The following is a 22,196-nucleotide window of genomic DNA, read 5'->3' on the forward strand; positions in this document are numbered from 1 at the left end:
CCTTCTCCTCCCTGGCCCAGCTTCAGCTGAATACCCCAGTATCAGCTGTGGCATACACAGAGGTCACACGTCCTGGAGACATACACCCCGGACACCAACCATATGCTGGCTTACTTCTTCCTATAACTTGTGGTCTGTAGAGGCCCAGTGCTGGGACTGCACTGGTTTCTGGGAGGTGGGGTGAGGTGTCACAGATTATGTTTATCCACTACCATCGGGGGTACAAGGCTGAACACAGTTATGAGCCCTCTGCCTCTGGGTGGGTTCACCAGTGACAAATGTAAATGACCATGGCCAACCTTCACAGCAGTCCTCACTGGAGTGGGGAAGGCAAGGTGAGGCTTGTAGAGATGCAGTCCTGTAGTTAGCTGTCCAGGACTGTTTGGACAAAACTCTTGAGTAGAAACCAGAAAAATCCACAAGATTCAAGAAATATTTGAAACCTTTATTATTCACCCAAAACACCAGGGCACAAAGGCCTTCAAGGTCCTCTAACCCACAATTCCCAGTCTCTGCCAGAGCTGCTGCACACATACATATCCCTACTCAGACAACCTATACCTTCCCACCTGGACCAGGCAGGAGAGACGGAGTAATAGTACTGCAGTCAAACTGAGGGTCCTCTCTCAGACCCTGGCCCCTCCGTGTTACTGTCCCTGTTCCGGAAGTGGTCTCTGCTCCGCTTCTTGCTGCCATGGAAACCAACAGCCTTCATAGCTATGGGGCCTGATGAAGATTCAGGCGGAAAAGCTTCTGAAGGTACCACCACCTCTGACTGTCCCTGGCGGCCACTCCATTCCTCAGTCTCAGGCCCGGCGAGATGGGCTAGCTCCACAGAGGCCTCACCCCCAGCACCTGACACAACCCCCTTCTTTAGAATTCTCTTTCTCTCAGCCCTAGCTTCACTGCCCCGAACAGGTTTGGTGAAGACCACTCTTCCCTCTCCACAGCTAGAGGGGTCCTGGTTGAAAGAGGGCACATAGTCTGTGGGGGATGCCTGGCTTCGAGAGCTCAGGAAGGCCAGGGCAGCATCTCGATTGCTCTGCTCACTGGCTTCAGACACATCTTCCAGACTGTATTTGGTCCAACGCTCAGGGTGTGACACATAATCAGGAACAGGGAGTACCCTGGTCGGGCCAGTGCTCCCATGCACTTTGCTCAGGCTCCTTGCTGGAGTCTGACTCGAGGGAGCCACAGGCCGCTTGAAGCTGCCACTGTCACTCACACTGGCTTGGGGAGCAGAGCATGGTGCCTGCCGGACAGCACTCTCCAGACAATCAAAGATACTGTGGCTGCGCTGGGAGAAGGTGGAGCTCATGCCTCGGAGGTGGAACGGCTGCACTTCAGTGGTGGGAATGCCTGTGGGACGCGAGGGAGGGTCATCAGGGCCAGAGTCATCCTGGTCCTCCCCAGAAAGCCTCTCTGGGGACAACACGTGGACCTCCACACCACCAGGTAAGCTGAGGTCTGAGTCCGAGTCGCTGAGGGAGACGGTGTCAGAAGGCAGGGTGTCATCCTCGGTGGGTTCCTCAGCCTCCAAGCCATCCTCTGTCTCCGCCATACGACCTGACACCCGTCCCACCTGTAGCGAAGCAGTGCCAGTTCCGCAGTGAGGGGTGTCCTTAAAGCCACACCCCCTCCCCGTCCTCCCAGGCTCCCGTCTTTCACCTTCACTGTGTGCTAGGCTCCTCTACTCACAGCCGGACCGGAGGCCTCGCGAATCTGAATGGTTAAAGGGTATCCTAGCGCGCACAGATGTGGAGCTGCAGGTTAGGTGGGGTTAAGGAGAGAGTCAACCATGAGATCATAACAGTGTGGACATACAATTAATGAGCGCTGGGGGATGCTGGTGACAGGGGATCTCCATCAGCTGCTCGTCCCATCACGGGGTTTCAGCAAAGCGCAGCCTCTTTGGGTACACACTGCAGGCACCACCCGGGTCCGGAGGGAGGGATGGCAGAAACAGGCATGGGACTGGCCTGATCGCGGCCCTAGGGAGGCCAGTGCTCACCGTTCCAGCGTTCGTACACGCTTCAAAACCCTGTTGTCTTTCCCGCAGCGTCCCGCCAGTTCCCCGGGATTCGGGCCTGTCCAGTCTCGCTCGGGTTCCTGGGAAACCGAGTCTCAGGCTAACATAATTATCGTGGCTTTAGTGCCCGAGAAACTACAACTCCCAGAAGGCAATGGGTCATTGCCTAATGCATGCCGGGATTTGTAATCCTAACACGTGTTCCATCCCGAAGACCGGAGCGCACACGGAAATCCACCCAGAAATGACGAAAGGGGAAAAGGCGGAGCCATGATTCCCACAATTCTCCAGGGCTAACTGCCAATCGCACAGGGTTGAAGCCTTCTGCGTCGTCTGTCGGAAGTCGCCTGGGCCCGGTCCGACACAAGGAGGAAGTGCGTCAGCACGCACTGCGAGCGCCAACCAGTTTTCTAGACATTTCCGGCCCCGGACGGAAGTAGTGCTGGTCTTGTGCTTTGTTGGCTTTCAGGAGGCGGGACTAAGGTCCTGGTTGGCTCTTGGTATATAGAGACGTGGTGGTCCCTGGGGTGGGTTGGTTGGGGCTTCAGAGATTCGAGGCTGCTATCATGCGCTCTGTCTGTCTATGCTTCCTGACGCAGGCGTGGATGGTGCTTTAGCTGCTGAACGCCGACCCTATTACCCAGGACCACACATAATCCTCCCCTAGGCTTGGGGCTGTTTTCTTTTATCCTTAAGAGACCAGAGTTTCAGGATCTACTGGGCCTGCTGCGTGCTCCCCTCCTTTCCTATGTTCTTGAAGCTGTGCAGCAGGCTTCCAACAGACTTGGCCCAGTGCCCACGGACTTCAGAACATAGAATATAAAGGGTTCCTCTGACCAGAAGCCAACCAAGCATAGAACAGGTTGCACAGGTGTGGGGGATGGAAGTGGCCGAGACCTAGAATGCCCTAGTACAAGCTTGGGGTTCACCTACAAATCAGCCTACTGGGAGGATACTAGAAGCTGGGACCTGAATCTTAGCCAGGACTTCTCTCCTCTAGCGGCCAATTAAATATGCCAACAGCCTGGGGGAGGGGTGCAGATAGGAGTCAAAGAGAAAGACAGTGGTTGCCCCTGGCATCCAGGAGGTGGTTTAGCATGATCCTCAGTTCACAGGGCTGAGCTAAGTGGACTGCCATCTTCTTGCCTTTTACTTTTTGAGACACTAGCTAGAGTCACCCAGCTCAGTGGAATATTTCCAGGCACCTAGATACTTGGGATGGGGTAATGGTCCAACGTTTACTGTCTTGTCCCTCAAAAGGGGGCTGTTTTTGCAGTTTATCCCCAACACTGCAGAATTTCCCTGCTATTTGGCTCCTCCTACTCATCCTGGCTCCTCCGACTCATCCTGGCCCGACTCATCCTGGCCCGGCATGTCCAACAGATGAGTGGAAATGAGGTCAAGGCTGGTGTAAGGTCAGCGTTGAGCTCCCAGTACAGGGAGGTACAAATGAGACAGTACTCACAAAATGCTCCCAGGGTCCCAGCCCTACCTACCCACTGTGTTCCACAGCCTCTATTGGACCTGCTCACCCTGTGCCTGGCAAAGTTCAGAGCTGATGAGCCAGGTCTCTGACACCACTGGCACAGGAAGAGGTCTGGCAGTCCTATTAGCATGCCTGATTTTTTCCTCCTTTATTAAATGACTGTTTCAAGATTTAATTACAGTTGAAGGTGACACGTTAGAAAGAATAAGTGCATTGAAGGCATAAGAGTGCTTACAAATCCAGCTCTTGAAATGGAGGCAGGAAAGGGCAAGGATTAAAAATATGTGAGCCGTGTGACCCACAGTGAGCAGAGTGGTGGACATGGCCCTCTAGCTTGGCTACATAGCCTCTGGGCAAGTAGCTGTGGAGGAGGTTTGGCTCAGCAGGCAGAACTCTCCAGGGGTCCCTGAAGTACAGGGCCCTGCAAGCCAGGGCCAGCTCCATCCCTACATCCCCACATATTCACCTATGTGTGATGTCAGCTCCAAAAGGTAACAGGAAAAGTTCAGAACAAAAAAACTCAAAAGTAAAAATGCTAAGTGTAGCAGAGTAATACAGAAATATTATATACACAGGCCATGGCCCCCAAGGTGGCCTCTGGTCACTGCAGTGACCCTCTCGTGCAAAGCAAAGAGCCTCAGTACACGGAGCTGTTCCGGATGCCACAGCACAGCACCATGCTCAGAATCATCTCGAAGATCTGTAGAAGAGAGGGTTATAGTCAGCACCTAAGACCCTGGGAAGGATGCCACCCACCCACCCACCAGAGGCCCTGTGTTTACCATAATGACAGCTACCACAATGGCCGCAATTCCGATGAGGTACAGCTTCCCAGAAAAGAGCTCATCGATTTTCTGATGGCAGTCTTCCTGCAGGGATAGCAAGAGGATGGTTAACAGTCAGTGGCTAAGTCACGGCCAACATCCTACTCAGTGACCGGGCCTATGTACCACAGCTTGTCTTCCACCCCAAAATAAATTTAAAATACATGGACCTGCTGCCCATGACCATCTCTATCACGAGGCAGTAATTTTTGACCTCACTAGCATCCAAGGGTCACCACTGTATGAGGGACCACTCGAGAATAGCTTTTCAGGATGTTGTAGGGGCTAACCCAGGCTGTTTTGACCCTGTACCGTACTAATTGAGATAGATGGTCTATGAGCCTTTCAGAGGTCCTGCAATAAGTGCTGATCTTCCTAGGGGGCTACATTCCCCTACCTACCACCCAGGATATGATGCCCACCCCCACTCCATGCCACCTGCAGTAAGGGGGTTAATATGTTGCTGCCTGAGGGACACAGGCTGTTCCTCAGTATGGTGGTGGTCAGTGCGGTCAGCGCGTTGGAGCCACAACAGTTGAGCTGCAGAGACCAAGAACAACACTGTCAGCTTTGGAGCTACAGGAGACAAGGGAAAGATCAAGCACACAGCAGCACACTGTCACCCCAAAATACACTTGAGAGCTGTCCTGCCCTATCTGTCATCCTGCACAGGAGCTCTGTTCCTAAAATGAGGCCCATTGGATTCCTCCCTGGGGACACACAAATCACAGAAGAAACCCTTTCCCAGGCCCTGTCTTGTTACAGAGGTCTGGGAAGAAATGGGGACTCCTACCCACACACACCAGGAACCCCACAACCTGCCCTCCTGCTCCAGCCTAGCTGTACCGTCTCATGGAAGGTCTTCACCACAGCCTTGGCATTGTTAGCTTCATCATCCATCACAGCCTGCTGAAGGGCCTGGTCGTAGAACTGCTTCACATCCTTGGCGATCTGGGAGAGAATCATGGTCACATGCAGCGTAGGAGCTACTACCAAGGGCACTCAGCTTCCCCTGTTGTGCTCAGCCTGATGCCACCTCTTCCATTGAGCTCCCAAGACCCTGCCCCCACCAGCATGCCCCAGAACTTCAAAAAGCACCCTATGGGCTTAGAGCAACTCAACCCTGTTGGCGGGCAGAGGGCATATCTCCCTCACCAGTGAACCTGGCTTACCTGGTCTTTGTTTACGAAGCCCCAGATGCCTGCAGCTACCTCACAGGCAAACAGGATCACAAGGCAGGTAAAGAACTAGGGGAAAGAAGAGGTCGGAACCTTGACCAGCAAGCCCAAGCCTAGCCCACATGACCAACAACTATGTGACAAGGGGGTTGGCCATACCTACCAATCATGTCCTGATTAAAAATGAGCCACATAGAGCCATTGAGAGACAGAGCCTGATACAGCCCCACTGAGATGTCCAAGTTCTTATGGCCTTACCTTGCTTCCTATTCTGCAGGATGTAGCTGGTATAGAAAGTGCAGTTGACAAATCCAAGTGTCCACAGCCTTCAATGAGGCTCATGAAGCAACACCCCCCCCCCCCACCTCAGTTTCTTCATCTCCTTTATCCTACACCCATGGGAAGGTTAAAGTATAAAGTGTGCTTCATTTCCCCAGCTGTCAATACTGATAGGGCCTCCTGCCCAGGCGGGCCAGGCTCTAGAAGGCCATGTCTGGGACTCAGCTTCACCAGTAGCTAGTGTGGCGAGGAGCACTAAGGCTGGCTTTAGGGGTGAGACACTTTGCTGGAGTTTATGCTTTTCTATACAGAAACCCCCTTTTCCAACATGCATATTCATACTCAATGGAAATCAAGCAAATAGGAAAACCAAAACCTTGGGGAAGACACATAAGTTGCCAGAAACCCTGCTCCCCATCCCTTCAGCCCTTTCTACTTACCGTCCCCAGCAGACACTGGGACTCCTGGATGGCTCCATAGCACCCCAGGAAGCCTACAAACATCATCACAGCTCCCACAGCAATGAGAATGTAGATGCCTGGGGAGGGGAAGAGCTGAGTGAGCAGGCTGCATGCATCACTGCCTCAGACAGGAAGAGCTGACTTACAACCACAACAGAGAGACGTTAGCAATATGCACTGTTTGTGCCTCAGTGTCTTGCTGGAGGAGCTGCCACTGCCACCAGAGTACAAAACAGCAATTCAGTGCTCAGAGAACATGGGCGACCTCCATTTCACAAGTATGCTCTGCTCTGGAGCTAGTCTCCACTATCTGCACCTGAGGACAGGAACCCCCAGTTCTCACTGTAGAGGGCTGAGATGGAATACCCATTTCAGTACATGAAATGGAGAAGTGGCTTGGGTGTCAGAGGTCGATATTCAGGACTCCCAATACCGGGTGAGAGTGAAGTCAAGGGTACAATGTGCCAATAACCAACTCCAGGCACCTCATCTCAGGAACACTGGTATATAACCATTCTGCTCACCCACTCTAAGGACAGGAATTTGTGGGTGGGTGGGTGGATAGCTAACAAAATGATAGGCGTAGCTTGATCAGAGCACCCAACATCTGCCCCTGGCTGGGATGTGAGTTTACAGGGGAGTACTGTGGTCCATGAGGCACCAATTGGTCCATATCCCTGCCTCAGTGCCCACAGTACCCCTAAGCCCTGGGAAAATCCACTGTGTCTCTGATGAGACCTCCATCTCTTGGTCCCTCAGTAGAAGCAGCCCATTCCCCAATCTCCACGGCAACACTGAAGGACAGTCCAAGCTTCCTCGCACAAAGTCAGACCCATTGTCCCCTGCCTGGCCAAACCAGAGGAGAAGGCACCATGGCCTGGACCTGCTGCCAGACTTAGAAATAGGCCAAATCCTTTGGCCTCACTAAATACATCTGGTGCAGGGAAAGCCTCCCATCAGGGCTGCCTAGAAACTGGTTTTCCCTTTGCCTCCCAACCAACAGAACACCTTCTACCAGGCCCCCGTTGTTTGGCCCTAAAATCTCAGCCTCAAGATGAGATGTAGGCTCTGTCTGCAACTGAAGGATGCAAACAGGGCACCCAACACACAGGCACTGTCCCATAGGCCTAGCACAGGTCTCATCTGTGCCCCTGTGGTGTTGTCTGGGATGTTAAGCAAGCCCTGACCTAACTCTCATAAGCACTAGACAAGGCACCTTTTTAAGGGCCACATCTGCTCCTAAAGAAGCTCACTTCAGGGGCAGCAGGAGGCTTCAGAAAGCCAATTCAGATTGGCCAGGGGCACAGCAGCCAGAGTAGCTCTTAGGTCATGCTGTCCAACACCCAACCTGCTACACAGTCCAGTCCCTGAGACTATTTCCCCAGTACCCAGGAGGCCATAACCACAGATGGGCAGGTGTCTGAGCAGCTCTGGAATGGGAGCCTGGTGCAGACTATTATGAGAACACGAGGCCAGAGACCTGCTTCCTAGGCCACCCTATATGGGTTCTACAGAATACCCAGTCAGCCTCTCCTGCCATACCACTGCAGAGCGGGAGCACAGCCTTCCCCTTGTGGAAGGCCCACGGGACAGTACTACCCCATCTGTCTCTCTGCCTCTGATGCCCACATCACCCTGTGAAGATACCGATGCCAGTTGCTACACAGCACACAAGTCTCTATATGAGCTGTTGAGCACCCTCTTCTCTGAAGGTACCAGATCGAGGAGGGATAGCTAATGTGGGCCCTTCCCTACTAACAACCACACTTGAAAACTGCTACCCCTCATGGCTTTCCTCAAAGGAGACCAGCGTCTGCCCTTGCCCATATTGCCTGGATTCCACCATTGTTCATTTTACCCATACTAATGCTGTGGGTAGAGTATAGGGAGGAAGGAAACAGAGCGAACCATGGGGTGACCAAAGCCCTGTCTGCTCTGGGGCACTTAGGCAGAAAGGGAGAACACTGACTATTTCAGACCTCCTGATCCCCACTCAGCCTCAAGCACATCTCCCAAGGCCCTTCCTTCTAGGCTCCACAGGAGGAAGAAGAGGAAGATCCACATCAGACCCCTGGTGAAGGTAGGAGCTTTGGGAGGGTAAAAACGTCTCCAGATACTTCTTCAGTTCTCAGGACATCAGGTCCCTCTTCCAGGGAGGAAGAAGGAAAGTTTCCTCCTTTAGCACAGTATAGTGGACCAGAGCACAGCACAGCACATGTAGCACAGCAGCTAGCTTCCTGTCTGGGAGGGTGCTCTGTCCCCCACAGGCAGCCAAATAAGGCAGGTGTAGCAGTCTGGGCTGTGCGCTGGTGGGGGTGGGGTGGGGTGTCTGAGTCATCCACTGTCGGTCCATCTCCAGCTCTCCCTAACTCAGGACTCCTGGAGCCTCAGCTGTTGCTAGCCCAGGCATCCAGCCCCACCCTGCCCTGGGAGGCTCACTAGAAATGCCCATGTTAAAATAAGCAAGGTCCTACAAGGCTCCTGCCCCACCCAGCTGCTTCCTCTCTATCTAGCCGAGTCTCAGATCTGTGGGGTCCCCAGCAGCACCACACCCAACCCAACTATCCTCTTGTAGGCAGCCTTCCTCCCAGGCTCATGCTAGGCCTAGGCCACTGCCAGTTCTAATGCCCCACCCGACATAGATCATTAGCCTCTTCCTGGAAGTCCTCCTGGACTGTTCTGGACTTGTGACTAGACTCTGTCTCCTTATTACTCACCCACATAGAAGGTGCTGGGTGCTGGTCTGTCTCCCAGTTCCAGGTAGAGCAGGCTGGTAGTCTGTGGATCATGGCGCAACCACAGAGCTACACCTAGGATCACGCCTCCAGCCAGCTAGGGGGGAAAAATCAGGAACAATGTCATATAAAAGCCAGAGCACTGTGGGGCAATGGAACCCTACACAACGCTTATTATTATGTAGAGCCATCATCACCTCCAGTTTTGGAGCCAGACACTAACCAGGTCCATGGGTCTGTTCACTGTTTGAGCCACTGCCACTGAGCCCTGGGTCCCACCAGCTCCTCTTTATTTTAACACCAGAACAGAGTTCAAGGGCACCTCCAATTGTGCATTTCACATACAAGAAGCTTTGGGCTGAAAACATGGCTCAGTTGATAAGAGTGCTTTGGCATGTAAGGAGCCTTGGGTTCAATCCCCAGCACCACATAAACTGGGTTGGGCGGCAACTGTTTGTCATCCCAGCACTTGAGAGGTCGAGGCAGGAGGATCAGGTTTGAGACTAGCCTGGGCTGTATGAAACATCGTCTTCAAAAAATCAACAGGAAACATGTTTTCCCCTACTGTTCCAGATTCACGAACTTTGAAACATTTTTATCTGAGAAGCGGTCACAATGAGCCCCAGCCACTCAGGATGCTGGTGGGCTCTCCTCTGCTACCCTGTCCAAACAGTCCTGAGATTGTTTAAAGACTGCTTAAGGCAGGGTACTGGGAACTTTGTGGTGGAGGGACCAAGTTCTCCCTGCCAGGAAGACAGGTGACCATGTGATGTCACCAGGCCCCACAGGGAGAAGCAGGTGCCTGGAAGCAGAAACAGGGCCTCAGAACAGATCAAAGGAGGCAGTGTCCTCCCCACTTCTAGGCCTCCTCATCTTGAAAGGTCAGTGGCACTCCCCAGCAGAGACAGCCAATAGAAACCAAAACCTGGGCCTGACAAAAAGCACCTACTCTTCACTCTAGGAATCCAGGCTAGAATGCATGTTCCAGGAAGCACTGGGGAAATTTGCAAGCAGGCTGGTTCAGAAAAGAGGACGTATGGGACCCACCTACCTTCTTCTACCCTAGGTCTGCTTAACCCTCAAAGAGGAAGCTAGGGTGGGGGGTACTTTCTCGTGATCACCATCTCCCTCTACCCTCACCCCATGCATGGGCCCTTCTTTCTCAGTTTCTCAGTCTCCTCTTTAAGTGTTTAATCCCATTTTCACACTCCAATCCAGGAGGGATGAGCCCCCAACCTCCACTAGGGCCTGAGAGAAGAGTGTATACTACAGCAAAGTCACACCAGGCACCTGTTGCCCAATCCACTCTAATGACGGTGCTGTCATGTGTAACGGTCCTAGTGATACTGGGGATCCCCAGAACTTCCAGCATGTTACAGACAGCTCTGTACCTATATGCTTTTAAGAGCTTAGCCATCAGCTTGGGCGTCAGAGGCAGGAGGGTAGGGCACGGCATAGGCTACAACAAGCAGAATTGTACAAGATGCCAGATTCCTCCTAAAGTGGCTTGAGGTGAGGAGGTGACAGGTCTGAGCTGCCCTGGTAACATGGCTTCCTTTGCAGTTTTAAAACACCATGTATTTTGTTTAAGAACTGGTCCAGAGGTCACTCTGAGATGTCCCAGGGCAGGAGAATGAGGTGGTATACCTGTTCCCCATCCTTCCCTCAGTGGTAACATGATCCTGTGGTGACAAACCCTGATAGTCACAGAGACTGGGGGGCAGCTGGTGGGTCATCTTGCCTTCCTCAGTCTGTGTGCTACCTGTAAAACAGTTGAACATGCAACCATGCCTGATTCTAGCTTCTCAAATGTTGTCTGTGAGCTGGAGGAAAAGGGGGGCGAGAGATGCTGTTCAGCCGAGCCCCCAAAACTGCTAATGTGGGTGTCTGGCCAAGCTACCACTTACAGCTAGGTTTTATGGAAGAGGTGGGATCAGAGACTCCAGAAAAGCCTCTGGGCTTTACTCCTTAACTGGGTTCTGTGACTGTCAATCAGAAGAAAGGCCAAACTGGGGTAGGAGTAGGCAAGGCATCTGGAAATGGGGACTTGACTTGGCCACTCACCCCACTGCTCCAGGGGCAATCAGAGCTGAGTGAGAAGGAAAGTCAGGCACTGGAATGGTTTCCTCCAGCAAAGTGGCCCTCCACCCTGCTGCTCTAGGGAGAATTAGAGGGAGCGCTGGGAAAAGTATCCAGAAAGGGGACAAGGATCTTCAAGGAGTAAGAGCTGGAAAGGAACCTCAGTTTCAAATGTAACCAACATAACCAAAACAGACTTGGAACTTCCAAGACTCCAAGATAAGAGAGCTAAAGTACTCAGCTTTCCCAAGATGTACAGACACAGAGAGAGGGCATGCAAGTACTGGTCGAGGGTACTCTCCTGACATCACGAGGCACTAACGAGCCACAGGGAGATTACAAATCTACCCACTGACCCCAAATTGCCACCGGGTGCTGCTGGGTGGGGTTAGGAGTGGTGTTTTTGCACTGGCAAGCAGTTCTGAAATCTGTTTCTGAGAAGTTAGCTAGTGATTCTCACTTACCACAGCCAGACTTGCACCTCAGGCTTTATGCTCATGTGTGCATATTCCCCAAATGTTTCCTGTTACAGCCAAACCTAGAGCAGTCCATATGTCCCCCGATCAGTGAATGGACAGGTCCTGGGTCCAGCTCATGGTAGAATGTCCAGAGAAAACACAGACCCATGAGACAGCATGGAGGACACAGTTCAGTCATGGGAAACAAAAGGAGCACATACAAGATGAAACATCTGCTGCCTTCTAACCCTGCTCAGATGAAAGCAGACTTCAAAGCTAGTTCAAAATAGTACAGTGATAACCCAACAGAAATTCTGGGGTGAGGTGGAATAAAGAGGACCACAAAGAGCCCAGGATGCTCTCCTGATGGTGCTAAGTTCCATGGGGTATAAATGTTGACTATGTTATATGTCAAGCATAGCTACAGAAAGCTACTTACTCCATCCTCACTCCACTCCACAGCCCCTGGATCAGTGGCTCTACTAAACTACATTCTCCAGACCTAAGAAGGGTATAGCAGCAATTAGGTATACATTTTTTTCTCAAGAACCATAGGTTTAGAATGATCTGCAAAATCTGGGCAACACTCACACCTGTTTAACAAAAGAAAAAGAGAAAGAAAGAAGGAGAGTTCAGCGTCCATGGGAATAGTGAGTGATGCCACTGGATGGAGGCCCTTGCAAGGGTAAGGATGGCCTGAGCCTCTAGCTGCGTCATATCTGAGCTAGGGTATCAGGGATCCATCTCAAGCTCCTCCACCCTTATCATCATTTGTAAACAGGGGAAGTAATATGCACAGGCTGCTAAATATGATGTCACCATATTTAGCTTTTGACAGAGCTGAGGAAATGATCCACAAAGAATCCTACCAACAGCAGAATCTGGGATTTCTTCATGAATCCACTCAGGGGCATAAGACACCTCTGCCCAAAGCTTCCTTTCTCCAGTTGGCTCAGCCACCTGCTCCTGGAGCCTAAAAGACCTTCTCCTTAGAGGTGGGGATGGGAAGCAACCAGAAGGCATGTCCAGGTTCCTGGAGTTCCTTCCCTGGCACAAAAGGATGCATTCATGACTCTATACAGGATTATGTTGCTTCCTCCTTCTTAAGGACTAATCCATAACAGACTCAAACCTTAACAAGATGAGAAGCTGCCAAGCATGCTGGGTCCCTGCCCAGCTGGTCTTGTGGTTTCCCAGAAGTGACTGAAAGGGAACAGGCTTAGGACAGTATTCTACTCTGCCAGCTGCCCACTGCCCAGCCTTGGCCACACCTCAGACAGGGGCTTCTCTGGAGCTTTCCTATTGCACCCATATGAACTCCACTAGGAAGGGACAGGGCTCCTGAAACCAGCTTGGTGGATATGAATGGTCACCCCAAAATGCTCCAAAAGGCTGACTGTAACAACAGCTTGTTCCTAAAGTAACCCTTTGTGCCTCAAGAGAAGAACCAAAGGCAGAGGCAGACAGGGCTTACTCAAAGTACATGATGCAAACTGAGAGTTGCACCACAAAGTGCCCACCCACCTAAGCAATCTGGAGGTGCCGAGGGGTCCAAGAACCTATGATGGCAGAGGTTGTGAAGACCAAAGGCAGTGGGCTCAAGAAACCTTCTCTGGGCAGCTGGGATAACTCAAGACTGTTTTTAGGGGCACTGGTTAATAGAGGCTGACTGAGGTGCTGCACTTCCAATGGGACCCTGGCAGGTTGATCTCATGTGTTCAGGCACCACAGGAGTTCAGAGCCCAGTCTGGGGCATGGAGGTTGGGTATAAGACCAGATTCCTCACTGGAAGATAATGGGTCTTACTCGGGCTTTCCTAAGATAGGTAAAGATTTGCAGTCTACCAAAGGAAGCTCAGGAAGGAAGCTGGAGAGAGGGGCAGGAATCCTTGTCTTGGCCAGGAAGCATGGTTCCTTTCACAAGGCCCCTCGCCTCAGGAAGCCACTGTCCTAGCATCTAAAAATAGTTAGCAAAGCAAAAGCCTAGCTCTGGGGCCCAACTGACAAGCTAGGGGTGGTGGTGTAAAGAGCATGGCCAGGGGAGAAGACACTGCTGTCTTTAGGTACAGGAGACTGGGCTGGGCCACCCTACATGGTGCTAGACTATATGGCTCCTTCTTAGGTAAGGAGCTAGAAGGTACCTTCTCCACCTATCCCACAACTACCCTCCTCTAGGAAGGCTAGTGTCTTGTGAGACCCCAAAAGGAGACTGGGTGGACCCAGACTGCCACAGCAATCTGGCAGAAAAGAGAATTGCAGAGGCTGCAGGGAGGTCTGATACCCAGAAAACAAGAATAAAAGGAGGCAGGGGCCTGAGAATAGGTAGAAGAGCTCTATGTAACTCTGGCATTACCACCAGCAGTACCAAGAGGTTTCCATCTGTTACAGGCTAGGTGTGGCCCTCTGTCCCAAGGCCAGGCTGTAGGGCTGGCACAGTCGTACAGGACACTTTGACTATGGAGCATGTTGGCAGAGAGGAGTGCAATTCTTCCCCATCCCACTACTTCCTCATACGGCAGCTAGCTGCTTAGAAACCTTAGTCCCCTTATCACTTACAACGGTCTGATAGTAGCCTAGCAGAGTGTAACTTTGGGTGAGCTGAATGAGCTATTATCATGATTTCCACAGTACAGGAGAAGACTTTCCAGGGGCAAAGGCCAAGCCATGCCCCTAGGATGAGGACTTTTAGCCATGAAAAGAAATGAGATTCCAGCCCATGGTGGCACAGGTCTTTAATCCCAGCTTTCAGGAGGCAGAGGCAGGCGGATTAGGTAGATCTGTGAGTTTGAGGCCAGCCTGGTCTACAGAGTGAGAGTTCCAGGACAGCCAGAAAAGCTCTGCCTTGAAAACAAACAAACAGAAAAAGCTGTGAGAAGGTGAGTTAACACTAGTGGGTGGGTGGCAGTGACAGTATGTGCTTGACATACTCCACAACATGTGTTTGTCACACTCCACAAGCCCTTGCAACACAAGGTCCCACTCCAGAGCTCAGGGACGGGCTTCAGAAGGACAGGTGGCCTGGACTTCCTCATTCCTGCACCCCGCCACACCAGACATCTTTAAATACCATTGGGACATTACTGTTTAGCTGTGGTACAGAGCCAATGTCGATGCTCAACCACCGGTGAAAGCACAGCTAAACATGTCATAGGATGCCACACACCCACCCTGAGAAAGTGCTCACGACCCAAGCTGACATCATGTACGGAGTGATCTGTGAGAAAATGCAAAGGAAACACAGGGTACCTGGGGGCCCTATTACCCAGCATCTTCCTCCCAATTGCCTAGTTCCCAGTCTCTTGGCCTGGGTTACCAAGTCAGTGCTTTGGGGCTATAAAACTATGGGTGCCCCGGTTCTAAAGCACCCCTTATACTCCCAGCCCTGAAGCTCTCCCCAGACTCCACATGAAGGAAGGCAGGTGCCCTCTCCCAACAACCCCTTGCAGTTACTTTGGCAGCCACTCCAGGATGCCCACCACCCCTTGTGAACAGTTCCCTTAAAGAGAGAGCCCACTCAGAAGATCCCAAACAGTTTGCATTAATCTGTGTATGCCCCGCAGCTAGCCAGGGAGAGTAGCTTAGACTGGAGCTAGAAGTGTGTGTGTGTGTGTGTGTGTGTGTGTGTGTGTTTCTCTCTCTCTCTGTTTGTGTTTGTGGGGGAGGTACTAGGGGTCACAGTCAGTCACTGCTGTGCCAGGTCAGAGTACTGAACAGTTGAAGGCTACTAAAGGCCAGTTCTTAGGACACCTGGTGTTCTAGCCAACAATCCTGGGAACAAAAAGGGTACCTATAGGGCCTCAGGGCCACCCAACACTCACACCATGCTCTACCTAGTTCCCTGGTGTCAGGGCCAGAGCGACAGTTACCCGGACTTCTCCACAACCTTGCCCCACCCTACCCCCACCTGAGCTCTCTCCCTAGGGCAGCTGGACTCTAAGCCTAGAGATTTTATAACTGAGGCCCCAATCCCTTTGGCAGGACTCTGGATGCTGGAATCAAGGCTGGCAGCTGTTGATACATTCCTAGAGTGTCACAGAGGCTCCGTTCAAGGTAGGACTGATCTAGAAGGCAAGTGCTGAGAGAAAGCCTAAAGGGTCCAGAAAGAATGGGGTCTGGGCTCTTATTAAGAGATGGCAGTGTGTTCAAACCAGAATAGAGGCTATCAGGGGGCTTCCCACTTCTTTACTCCAGCTCTGTGCCCCTCACTGTTCGGATGTCCTTTGTTGAAGCCAGCCCAGGGATGAACCACAGACTTCCCCTTTTCAGACAGCCCAGCTCAATGATTGTCTTTTCCAAAGCCAGGCCGGCAGACAGCCTGGGGGAACAAGAGGAAGTTTGCTCTCCCACCAGTGAAACAAGGGACAGGAAGTTCTCATTCTACCCCGAGCCCACAGGATTGGAGCCCCTCTGCCGGAAGGAAGGCAGCAGACTGCTAGGTGACAGACAGTCATGTTCAGTCTGGAAAATTAAATGCCAGTTAAGAGGCTGTAATCAGCCTTTTGTGGTGGGTCTGGCTGCCTGGACTACTGGAAGGGGGCCACCAGCAGCCTTAGGCTGGAGGAGCAGCCAGTTCCATGAGGGAACACAGTGAAGATTGGTGGCACCCTCCTTCCTTTAACTGACTTCTCCTATGGAGACATTACCACACAGAGCTCCTACAGACCCACCCCAGGCCATAGGCTGGCAGGGCGACAAACCATCCCCTGCTCTACTGCCCTATTCCCAGCAGAGTCAGGAGACTGGTCCCTTTATCCCAGACCTGTTTCGGGGGACGAGTAACTAACTACCCTGCTTCTAAGGGCATCTTACATGGCCTCTGCTGCTCATCTTTCAGGTTTCTGTCCGGCCTGTCCCATGTATCTTGGGAGTTCAGAACTCCGCTCATGTCAGAGTAGGTTCTGAACTCAAGTCCAAGGAGAACTGGTGGGAGTGAGAATATGCAGGTGGTGCCTGGAATGTCCCCTTCCATAGAGAAACCACTTTAATCGCCAAACTGGAAATTTTAAAGTGTCCATTGAAACATTTACTGTAAACCAAACCTCCCTTCTTAGAGCTCTTAGCCCCCATGCCCACCACGGGACCTCTCAGCCCCCTCCCTAGGCACCTCTCACATCATTGCTCAGCTTCCCTTGGCCCCACTCCCTCTTGGACACTGTGCCCAGCATCCATTTCCTGAGCCTTCTCTGCGCCAAGCTCCTTGCTCCACTCTGGAGTGCATTAGCTAGTTTACCCACAATCCCCAGGAGACAGAGACCCCAAGAACTCCCACTTTAGAGGGAAGAAGTGAAGACTGAGGACCAGACTGGTGGGGTGGGGCTCTCCAAAAGTTCAAATACATGATCCTAGGGAATTATTAGCCACAGGACAAACGTTTCCACATGGGGCACAGAAAGAGCTCCTCGGCCAGGGTGGTATTTACCAGTTGTAGCCTGGCTCTGTTCCAGATCCCTACCCACTGTGGGGCCAACATGGGTGGGGAGGAGAGGTCCACAGGATTGTGAAATGATACGGTTTTCACTGTTCTGCAGGCAGTAGGCAGGCCCCTGGGAACAGGGAGAGGCTTCGAAACGTTTCCTGGAGTCTCAATAGAGAGTACCCCTGGGATATGTTGGGACTCCACCCCAGCTGCCTGGGAAACAAGCTGCCTCACTCAGCCCCAGCACTCCAGGGAGCCCGGGGTCTACCAGTTGGATAAGGTAGATGGGCCAAAAAAGAAATACCCTGAAGGGTCCTGACATCTCGCATCTGAGGTATAATGGTGTGTGGGAGAAGGGAGTGACACACTTCTTGGGGGTGTAATTAACTTCTTGCATGGTTCAGAGTAGGCAAACACTGTCCAACATGGCTACCCAGTCAAGACCCCAAGACATGCCCGGGCAGAGCAAGTTTAACCCCATCTCCCATGCTGCTCCCTGGAGTCACTGTGACTGACAATCATGGTCCCTGCAGCACACACAGCACCAGCTGAGTTCAGTGCAGTCCCTGCTCATCCCCAACATGACCCACCCTGGGATCTTCAGCAGTCCACGATGGAAAACAGGTGTCCCCCGTCTTACACACTCACTCCAGAGACCGTCTTACAAGTTTGCCCTCCCAGTTTTAACTTTAGAGACACACTGTCTTGGCATAACCTCATTTCTTCCTGGGAAGGAGGGTGGAAGGAATAGCAGTCTGTGCACTGCAGTGGGGAGGGTGGCACCACAGTCCAGAGGAGTGGCCAGCACTGCCCACTCAAGTCCCCACTGCCAGGTCTGTTAAAACTCCCATTCCCAACCCAGTCAGGCAATGGAAAGAAGCCCACACCACCAATGGTTACTCCCCAGCAGTGAAGTGAAGGCAGTCGGGACCCAGGGACACTTGGAGACCCTCCTATACCCATGTCCCCATTCCAAGATGACTAAATGGGTGTGCACCTCTTTCCAAAGTGGAGAGCCCAGCTTAGATCCTGTAAATATAAAAAGATCCCAAGCCTCTGGTTTGTACAGATCCCCCAGATCGTTGCACCACCCTGGCCTGTACCAACTCAGAACTGAGCGCCCTCTTCCTCTCAAAAGACTCCACAGGATCTTAAGGGCCAGGCCGGGGCTGTAATCTGTGCAGGAGACAACAGACAAGGAGGAGGGGCAGCTGGGGGAATGGGGGTGGGGGTGGTCAGGAACTGGAGCACTGTGCGTAGCAGCACGCGGCCCCGGGCCACCCTGCCCTCTAGGCCTGGAGCTCGAGCCTCCCAGGGTGGTAATACCAATCTGGAGGGTAAGCAAGGGTGGAGTAATAGAGGGGTTGACGTCTCCAAGGCAAGTATGGAGCGTGCCCCCACCACTTCGAGGCCGCCTATCCAGGGGCGGTGGCTACGATGAGCTCATGGGGGCGGGGCGCCAAGATCCCGCCCTTCTCGAGCCCCCTCACTGCTCGCGAGGCAGGATGGTCCCCAAAACAACGTTCAGGAGGGTGCGAGTACCCCCTTCATAGCTGAGGGCTCTTGATTACCTGGTTCTAACCCGCAGACTCTTGCATCAGTTCCCACCACTCAGGGGGGACAGGCTAGCAATCCCCCGATTTCCCGACACCAGCAGCCCCTTGAGCGGAGGCCCGGAAGCTCAGCTCTACGTCCCAACCCCACAGGCAAGGGGCGCCAGGACCCCGACCGGCGGACTGAGCCCACAGGTGGCGCCGCAACTTCGCGGTTGCGTTGTGCCTTCTCAGATGGGCCTAGTGCGCTGTCCAGTCTGGCTAGCGTGGGGTGCGCCCCGTCCCCAATGGCTGCTCACCCAGAAGACGAAATTGAAGACGAAGAGCAGGTATTTGATGCATTTGGTGCAGCCCTCCACCCCCATGGCGGCGCGCGGCCTGCAGAGCTTGGGTTGGTTCTGGAACAGGCGGTTTGGGGACGCAGTACCGGAGTCCGGGACTGGCAGATAGCCTGAGGCGCTTGCGGGCCGGAGAACTGCGGTTCGGAGAACGAGTCGTAGGGTAGAGAAGGGCTGGAGGCCTAGCCGGAGGCGCGAGAGTCGCGGCTGCTTTGAAGCAAGGGCGCGCTCGCTTGGACCGGGCGCGCGCGGAGCGCCTCACTCTTATAGACCGCTAGGTCCGGCCCCTCCGAGGCCCCGCCCCAAGAACGCTCCGCCCCTGGCCACGCCTCCCGCCTGCGGGGTGCGGGTGCTAGGGGTGCTTGGGTGAGTACTGCCACTTCAGTCCCAGAATAAGTAAGTGTTCAGGAACTCCGTGCAGCCGGTTCTCGGTTCTTCGGTGCACTGTGCGTGCGCAGGATGATTCTCCAAGTTTCCTGAGGGTCCCCAACTCTCGGGGCAATCTCCTGGGTCGTGACTAAGAACTGGCCACAAAATACAGCACTCCACCCCACCCCCACACCCCAGAAGCCCCTCCTCCTTCCATGTTTGCCCCGGACTTTCCCAGAGGGTTCCCTAGTGGAGGTATCTCGACAGTAAAGGGTCTTAAAAGTTAGCATGTTTTGTGAATATTGATCTCGCAGGCAGCAACTCCGTGGGCCTGAAGGAACTGGATTCTTTGTAGCCTTGCTAATCCTCTGTCTCACAGATAATAGTCCCTGGCTGCAGCTCTGGAGACTGCATTTGGGAAGGTCAGTAGTGTAACCAATGTCTCTAGCCAATCTTGTGGCTGGAGAACCCTCAGGGGGACCTTCAGATAAGATATTTATGTCGCCCTGGCTGTTCCTTCCAAGTGTCCATCCTCCATCCTCGCGATGACTCCCTGAAAGTTGGCATTATAAGGAAGTGAGGAAAGATTCAGAGGGTGGATGTGCTCCCTTCCCAGGTGAGGAATGACTGCTGTCACCATATATGATGTTCCTGAGAAGTCTTGGCACTCCCTTCCCCAAACTGGAGGGCAATGGGGCTGTTTCATCAGCAGGGACTGGACTCACAGAAAACCATGGAAGGGCCAATTACCAAGAGGCAGCCTTCCCCAGTTCAGTCCATGTTCTTAAATCTCTGAGCAGTTAAGGACATGTTGGGGATCACACCTGGCACCCCTCTGGCTACAGGGCACTGGAAATATGTTTTGAAAGGAATACATATATAAGTAACGAAGGGATATCTATAATATATTACAAAGGACTATATGTGTATATGTGTGTGTGTGTGTGTGTGTGTGTGTATATATATATATATATATATATATATATATATATAGAGAGAGAGAGAGAGAGAGAGAGAGAGAGAGAGAGAGAGAGAGAGAATATCTCACTATGTAGTCCTGGCTCCTGGAACTCACAGAGCTCTGCCTACCTCTGCTTCCCAAATGCTCAGACTATAGATATAGGACACCATGCCCAGTAATCTAAAGAATGAATAGCTGCCTGGGTGGAGCTATTAGCTATTAGAGCTATTACCCTCTGCTAAGCTAGTAGGTTTCTTGAGAGTTAATTTGTTTTGGCTTCAGGCTGGTATAGCTGCTACAGTAAAGGATTGTGTCCACATTTATAGTTCCTGGAGGCTGAAGTGGTATCACAACAAAAGTAACTCAAGCCACCAATGCTGGAATATCACAATAAAAGTCATTTTAGTTCTCAGGAGGGAGTCTCTGAAGATTCTTTTTATTAAAAGGGGGGCAAGAATAGTTCTTGCATGTGCAGAGATGGGCACCTATTTTCTTACCAGCTCTCCACTGTCTCTAGTGATGGGGACACCTCATGTCTAAAGTGGGGTTACACACTGAAGGTCATGCAGGGCCACATGTTTTGTCTTTGTACTGTGTGATACATCAGAGTTTTAGTGAATGCCATTGTGTTTCCAGAACTGCTCCAAGTACTATGGACAGCCTAGGAACCAAGGCTACTACTCTCTTTGGGGCCCTTTGGCTCTGGTCACATACATGCCAAGGACAGAATTTCCAGTATGTTTAACCAATCATGGTGAAAAAATTTTTTTTTTTTTGTAAAGCAGTTTTCCTCCAAATTAAAACACCCCTTTCTGGAGGGAAGGTATTAAGACTCAGGAAATAAACAACTAACAAGTTTTAGATGTTCCTGAAACTTACAGAGCTCTTCCTCCCTAAAGATATATAATTAGGAAGATAGCCCATGCTTTGATCTATTCAAGTGCCATTCTCCAGGGTTCCAACTTTTGTGAGCCATCACCTATGCTGAGGTTTTTGGTGATACAGCTCCCTTTGAGTTGTCTCTGATGCTGTAATTAATCCCTCATCCATACTCCTTTAAGTAGTCCAAATCAACTGATTGATTTACCAAGTTGGACTTTGGTGGAATATTTCTTTGGTCTATTCTCAATTCCCTATCTGGAATGAATGGATGTTCATGTTGCATCTTCCCAAGGAAATGCCACACAATATTATTAGACCTGAGCTATGTGTCTTAGAGGAACTAAGATGGATCCAGACTCTCATATCTGAAAAGCCTTGTGGGCTGGGAAGAAATATTCCAGGGTGATGTACAAAAAGAAAGTTCTTGGACCAGGAACAGATATAGGCAGAAGAAGGCCAGACAGGTCTGAGTTAGGTGGAAGGCAGACTTAGGCTGCATTCTGTTCTGATTAAAGGGGTTGGGGTAGGGAACAATCTCATGGGTTCCAGGAGACTTGCTGAGATGACTGGTTGGTTGCAAAAGTATGTGGGGTTGCCTTGCACCTGTGAGGACCACATCTTAAGTGCCTTGCCCAACATCCTGCCAGCCTGGTCTTATAAGAACATGGGGGAGTCAAGGGCCCCACTTGGTAGGGCATGTGTCAGGTAGGTACCCAGAGAGTGTATCAGAAAATGTCCGCTGTGGTTAGCTTAGCCTGACAATATCTCTTTTGTGTGTATGAAGGCAGATGTGCTGTGTGAGGAGAAGAGGGAGGAAGCCCAAGCCCAGGAGGGGACATTTCTCCTTGCTTTCTCTTATCCAGCAGGTTTGGGAAAGTGGGAAGAACAGGCCTTCATAGCTAGGGCTTGTCTCAGAATTCTCCTGTCTGTGTGACTTTGTACTGGTTTCTCAGTTTCCCCAAGTGTGACAGAATTGCTGCAGAGTCTCTAAGTACATAAGGGCAATGTGTCCTTGTCACTTGGAGCGGGGCCTGGCCTGTGAGAAAGTCAAGGTCAAGCCCTTTTGGCCCAGTCCCAGAGTCTTGTGACTCACTCCACAGAGGAGTCCTGCTGTGTGCATTTGGCAGGAAGTAGGGGGAGTTCATTGCA

At 52.0% G+C, this 22,196-nt stretch overlaps 2 protein-coding genes across 3 annotated transcripts; both read right to left on the reverse strand.

Moving 5' to 3' along the window:
- Nucleotides 1-443: 443 nt before the first annotated feature.
- Nucleotides 444-2,362, reverse strand: TSSC4 (tumor suppressing subtransferable candidate 4). 2 transcript variants are annotated; one of them, XM_080911760.1, is made up of 3 exons: nucleotides 2,012-2,362; nucleotides 1,669-1,763; nucleotides 444-1,582 (listed from the first exon to the last, which is right to left on the reverse strand). In XM_080911760.1, the coding sequence occupies exon 3, from the start codon at nucleotides 1,559-1,561 to the stop codon at nucleotides 608-610; it is 954 nt and encodes a 317-aa protein (XP_080767886.1). In that variant the 5' UTR covers nucleotides 1,562-1,582; nucleotides 1,669-1,763; nucleotides 2,012-2,362; the 3' UTR covers nucleotides 444-607. The 2 variants fall into 2 exon arrangements, with proteins under 2 accessions (XP_080767886.1, XP_080767887.1); XM_080911761.1 differs by having other exon boundaries at nucleotides 1,669-2,362.
- Nucleotides 2,363-3,638: 1,276 nt separating this feature from the next.
- CD81 (CD81 molecule) lies at nucleotides 3,639-19,064 on the reverse strand. The gene is made up of 8 exons (XM_080913602.1): nucleotides 18,797-19,064; nucleotides 8,975-9,089; nucleotides 6,237-6,334; nucleotides 5,512-5,586; nucleotides 5,186-5,290; nucleotides 4,778-4,879; nucleotides 4,298-4,384; nucleotides 3,639-4,215 (listed from the first exon to the last, which is right to left on the reverse strand). The coding sequence occupies exons 1-8, from the start codon at nucleotides 18,860-18,862 to the stop codon at nucleotides 4,153-4,155; spliced, it is 711 nt and encodes a 236-aa protein (XP_080769728.1). The 5' UTR covers nucleotides 18,863-19,064; the 3' UTR covers nucleotides 3,639-4,152.
- Between the last annotated feature and the right edge of the window lie 3,132 nt (nucleotides 19,065-22,196).

Source organism: Micromys minutus (assembly GCF_963924665.1).
Source record: "Micromys minutus genome assembly, chromosome: 2".
Classification (NCBI taxonomy): Eukaryota; Metazoa; Chordata; class Mammalia; order Rodentia; family Muridae; genus Micromys; species Micromys minutus.